Below are 5,991 nucleotides of genomic sequence, written 5' to 3'. Positions count from 1 at the left end.
ATTGGGGAGCTACGGCCTCACTTCGATTCTAGTCCACCGGCCGTCCAGGTCCGGCACGCGAACGCGTCGGCGTCGTCCGCGGCAGCTGCAGCGGCGGTAGGCGCTCCTCGACGCGGTTGGCGTCGGCGGCGGCAGGAGATCTTTTCTGCCACTTCGTGAACCCCAACCAGTCAGCCTGAATATTCCACGGCAAGCGACGCGTCCTTACACCGAGGTTTCCTATGTCGCACTCACCGATCTGAAATTCTGAATGCGTAGCAACCATTTTCTTTGCGCGTGCAGCGACGTTGGCAGACTTTGGAGTCAGGTCTCCTGGCGTCTTCCATTGTAGCTATGCGATGGTTGTCCGATATCTATTTTACCTTCCATCTGAACTGCAGCCGAACTGGTCTGAAGAACCGCATACCCCCTAAGTTAGTTCCTGGGGCTGGGAGATGAAGAAGACTGTCTTCACTGCAACTTCTTGCATTCCAATTTTGATCCTCCCATTCCTGAGTTCACTCTGCCAATCCGATGACCAGCTCACACATGCAAAGCCGCTCTCTGCCGGCGACACGCTCATCTCCAAGGGCAGGGACTTTGCGCTGGGCTTCTTCTCCCCAAACAGCTCCAGCACAAGCTTGTACCTTGGCATATGGTACCACAACATCCCTGGCCACACCGTCGTATGGACCGCCAACCGCGACAATCCGATCGCCGCCACTTCATCTCCGATGCTTGCCATCACCAACAGTTCTGACCTGGTGTTGTCTGACTCCCAAGGTGGCTCTCCCTGGGCGGTGAAGAACAACATCTCGAGCATGGGAGTTGTCGCAGTGCTGCTTGACACGGGGAACTTTGTCCTCCAGTCTCCAAATGGCACATCCATATGGCAGAGTTTTGATCACCCGACGGACACCATTCTCCCCGGTACTAGGATCTACCTGAGCCAGAAGGCTCGTGTTGTCCGGCGTCTAATTGCTTGGAAGGGCCCCACTGACCCATCCACTGGAGATTTTTCTTTGGGCCTTGACCCAAACTCGAACCTTCAGTTAGTCATCTGGCACCGGACTATGCCCTACCTCCGCCTCAATATTCTCGATGATGCCTCAGTAGGTGGCGGCATATACAAGAACACTATCTTCTATGAAGCGATTGCTGGAACAAGCAGGGACGGGTTCTATTATGAATTCTCTGTTTCTGATGGCTCACCGTATGCACGCCTTATGCTCGACCACATGGGTGCGTTGAGGACTCTTAGCTGGAACAACCACTCATCTTGGACAACCGTCTTCGAGCACCCTGCTAGCAGCTGCGACCTCTATGGTTCATGTGGCCCATTCAGCTATTGCGACAACACTGGGGCTGCCGCGACATGCCGTTGTCTCGATGGGTTTGAATCCGCTGGTCTTAACATTTCGAGAGGATGTAGAAGAACCAAGCAACTGGAATGCGGCAAGCAAAGTCATTTCGTGACCTTGCCTAAGATGAAGTTACCTGACAAGTTTTTACATGTCCTCAACAGAAGCTTTCACGAATGCACGACTGAGTGCAGCAACAATTGCTCATGTACAGCCTACGCCTACACAAACTTGAGCAGTAACGGCGCTATGGCCGACCAGTCAAGGTGTTTGCTTTGGACAGGGGAGCTTGTCGACACAGGGAAGTATAGCAACTATAACGACAACCTGCACCTTCGGCTTGCCAACTCTCCTGGTATGCACCATCCATTCTAAACTTCTATTATCTTGGCACTAGCTTAGTGTTATCAAATCAACACCAACATTTAATCATGGGGCATCTACTAAATATATAAACTTAACAGTATAGCAGTAACCGCCAAACACTTTTTTGCATCCAATAATTTGGTGTAAAGGTAAGCGGTAGATATATAACTATTCTATACGGGCATAATGCAACATACTCATGGTAACACAGTTATTCAGTTCACGGACCACTCATGGTACTATAATATTTTTTGCTTGAAAAAGGTGATTGCGAAATTTATACATGATTGTTTTGCAGTTCGAAAGAATATCAAATTGGTAAAAATTGTAGTCCCAACCATGGCTTGCGTGTTGATACTCGCATGCCTCCTTGTCGGGATATTCAAATATAGAGGTATAATAAAAAATATCCCTCATTTTCAAAACGGCACTTCATTTTGTGATTGTTATTAACAACGTATTGATCTTTAGCAAGCAAACGAAAGAAGAGGAATATCAACAACGGATCAATGCTAGGATACCTTAGCTTCTCTAATGAAATTGGAGGTGAACATCTGGACTTTTCTTTTGTTAGCTTCGAAGATATTGCCACTGCAACCGATAATTTCTCTGAATCTAAACAAATTGGAAGTGGAGGTTTCGGCAAAGTTTACAAGGTAACAAAGGGTTTTTCATCCACAATTTTAGTAGCAAATACTCTATTTTTAAAGAACAGTTTTATTTGTGAAAAAAATTCTTTCATTGTTTGACAGTTTAGGATGATGCAATCATGCAGGGAATCCTTCAAGGGGACAATGAAGTTGCTATCAAAAGACTTAGTAAGGGTTCTGCTCAAGGGATAGAGGAGTTCAGAAATGAGATAATTCTAATTGCAAAATTGCAGCACAAAAACCTTGTTAGACTTCTTGGTTGCTGTATTTTTGGAGATGAGAGGTTACTTATCTATGAATACTTACCAAACAAAAGCTTGGACGCCTTCCTTTTTGGTATGTTCAGACTTCTGATACATATTACGAGTTTTTGATTAACCAAAATGATATCACAGATCACTAATGATATACTTTGTTTATTATTTATCTTTGGAGATGATAGAAGACAATATGTGCTTGATTGGCCTACACGCTTCCAAATAATTAAAGGAGTGGCCAGAGGTCTTCTTTACCTCCACCAAGATTCAAGATTAACTGTAATTCACAGAGATCTCAAACCAAGCAACATCTTGTTGGATTCTGAAATGACTCCCAAAATATCAGATTTCGGTATGGCAAGGATCTTTGGTGGAAACAAACAAGAAGCAAAAACTACCCGGGTTGTTGGGACATAGTAAGTAATTCAAGCAACTAGCGACCTTTCAATATTCCAATTTCTATTGTCTAGTTATCCTAAATTATACATTTGTTCTTAAATTGTCTGAGCAGTGGTTACATGTCACCTGAATATGTTATGGGAGGCGCCTTTTCTGTAAAATCCGACACGTATAGCTTTGGTGTTCTTCTCTTGGAGATTGTAAGTGGCTTGAAGATCACCTCACCGCAACTGGTAGAGAACTTTGTCAGCCTAACAACTTATGTAAGTATAAAGAAATGCACAGAATTTTAATATCTCAAGCATTGTAACTTGCTCATCAGTTGGTTCTACTGGCTCAGGCATGGAGACTATGGGCAGACGGAAAAGCAACAGAACTGGTGCACTCTTCATTTGCTGAGAATTGTTCACTAAATGAAGTTCTACGGTGTATTCAAGTCGGTCTCTTGTGTGTTCAAGACCGTCCGGATGATAGGCCACTCATGTCATCGGTAACTTTTATGCTGGAGAATGAAAGTGTGTCGCTTCCAGCACCAAAGCAGCCAGCATATCTTGGACTACAGAATTTCGAAAGTGAAGAATCAAGGGAAAACTCTGTGAATACAGTGAGTATCACAGCAGTCGAGGGGCGTTAAGCGTTATATATGCAAATTTCAGTATCTGAAGCCATATACTTTATGATCTACAGATATTTGAAATACGATTTCTTCGGTAGGTCATTGTGTTGTACACAGAATGGCTGTGAATTGAGAATTCATTCAGAATGTTCTATTTCGAACAAATGTATTTCTTTTCTTGCTCTGTACGCTGTTGGCATTATCTACAATGTCTTGTTCATTGATGTTGTTGGCCCGAGATCCCTCCTTCCTGATGGTAATGCCTCTCTTGCCCCTCACTGTAGGCACTGTATCAGTCTATTAATAATAGTTTAAATGCAATAGATATCGTGCCTCCTGAACATAATCACATGGTACTTTTATCTCTTCTGCATTCAACTCATGAACATTTAGCTTGAAAATTTCACAAATCCATCAAACTTGCGAAGCACTCTCTTCTAGTGATCATATATGGTGTGGCATGAAGTTGTTTTGAAATATAAATTAATGTTTGCGGCATATTCAATTATTCAAAAAAAAGCTCTGTTTCCTTGGAACATTCTGGGTCATACATACTACAGTATTCTTGAAGGCTCTCGTAGGCTTGCAGATTGAGTCAGCACCGGCAGAAATGGTAGGAGGTCTATCATCTGTTTTCGTCGATTATTATCTGGCAGACTAACGCGAGTTCAAAGTGTTTTTGGGCGACGGCCAAGAATGACATGCACAAAGGGAAGCCCATGCTCCTCCTATCCGGCCCCGGGAACACGTCGCCGTAGTTCCGGTGTCTTGAAGCGGCCGGCTACCCAGACCGTCATGCGACTCGACAAGCCGTGAGAGACGTGACATCACTACCAATCTCTTAGAGACCTTGGGGCTGTTTGGTTGCTGCCCTGGAGCAAAATCGTCTGACCTGACGCTTCTTTGAGACGTGCCTGAACCCTGTTTGGTTTGTGTCCTGAAGCATCTGACGCTAACCTGACCTGCAAAAGGCTGACTAAACGAGAGTGGCCTTCGGCAACGTGGTTACCCTGAGTCAGGCCTCCAATTTCTTCCGCGAGTGTGTGCCTGCAGCAACCTGGCAATAAAATATTACTTCCTCCTTTTTAAAATAGATGACTCAATTTTATATTAACTTTAATATAAAGTTAGTATAAAGTTGGGTCATCTATTTTGGAACGAAGGAAGTATTTCTTTTGCATAGATTGGATGGGTGCAGAGTTTTTAATGCACTAATCGTTACATGGCAGTCTAGCCAGGGCACAAACCAAACAACATAATCACTCGGGCAAAAAGTGATTGGTTGCCAGGTTATCTTTTTTCTTTAACACAGTATAGACATAAATGCTCATATGCACGGACATACATTCATTTCTATGAATGCACACACACTTCTCGTTAACGAGAATGTCTTCTCTCACTGAATGTACATCATCAGAAATCCTGAAATAGTCTAGGAATAAATACGAGCATCAAGATTTTAACCATAATCGGCTGAGGATACCACAGTCTCTCTAACCATCCAATCACAAGTTGATTCATATTGCCAGGCTACCTTCAGGCGCCATATTTGCATAGCTCAAGGTGCCAACCAAACAGGCCCATCACTTATAGCGTGCCAGGTATATATCTCGCTTACAGCGAGATGTACACCCGGCTCGCTGAAGCGTTTCCGTGCTCCCTCCAATAAAGGGCTGGCCTTGTTAGTTGCTCCCTTCGCTTTGCTAGCTCATTCTTTTTTTCTTTTCGTATTTTCTTTTTCTTTCGGGTTTTCTCTATTTCTTCAAATTTCTTTTTGTTTTTTCTTCACTTAATTTGTTTTTCACCTGTTTTCTTTATTTATCTAATTTTATCCAGTATTCATTTTTTTGTTCATTTTTCTTAGAATTTCTTTGTTTCTTTTTTTCTTCATTGGTTTTCTTCGGGTTTCTTTTTCATTCTAAACTAGGTTTTCTTTTGTTTTTCATTGGTTTTCTTCTTTTTTTCTCTCGTTCTTCATTACACTTTGGTTTTGTTTGTTTTTTCTTTGTTTTGTTTTGTTTTATTTGTTTTTTTCATTTTTTTTGTCGATGTTCATCGGTTTTCTTTTTTGCTCAACACATGGTAACTTTTTTTCAGTACAAGTACAACATTTCCGTACAAATAATAAACTTATTTTATATACACGTTAGACATTTTTGAAATACATGATTAATGTTGTTTAAAAACTTATATTTTTTATGTCTACTTTTTTCATACACATTACATCTTATTTGGTAATATCAAATACCTTTTTCTAATACATGTTTAATATTTTTCAAATACAATATGAACATTTTTTGATGCATGATAAACATTTTTTCATAAACATGTTTTATAATTTTCTAAATGCTTGATTAACATTT

The 5,991-nt window shown here is 41.8% G+C and overlaps 1 protein-coding gene across 1 annotated transcript; it reads left to right on the top strand.

Annotated features, from left to right (window-relative positions):
* The first annotated feature begins 47 nt into the window (after positions 1-47).
* On the top strand, positions 48-3,864 carry LOC123186223 (G-type lectin S-receptor-like serine/threonine-protein kinase B120). Its single transcript, XM_044598008.1, has 7 exons — positions 48-1,695; positions 2,005-2,100; positions 2,178-2,362; positions 2,482-2,692; positions 2,792-3,029; positions 3,125-3,275; positions 3,353-3,864. The coding sequence occupies exons 1-7, from the start codon at positions 435-437 to the stop codon at positions 3,644-3,646; spliced, it is 2,436 nt and encodes an 811-aa protein (XP_044453943.1). The 5' UTR covers positions 48-434; the 3' UTR covers positions 3,647-3,864.
* The last annotated feature ends 2,127 nt before the right edge of the window (positions 3,865-5,991 follow it).

The sequence above is a fragment of the Triticum aestivum genome, chromosome 2A (genome assembly GCF_018294505.1).
Source record: "Triticum aestivum cultivar Chinese Spring chromosome 2A, IWGSC CS RefSeq v2.1, whole genome shotgun sequence".
In the NCBI taxonomy this organism is placed as follows: Eukaryota; Viridiplantae; Streptophyta; class Magnoliopsida; order Poales; family Poaceae; genus Triticum; species Triticum aestivum.
The sequence above is the reverse complement of the archived record's forward strand: the minus strand, read 5'-3'. Positions and strand labels throughout refer to the sequence as shown.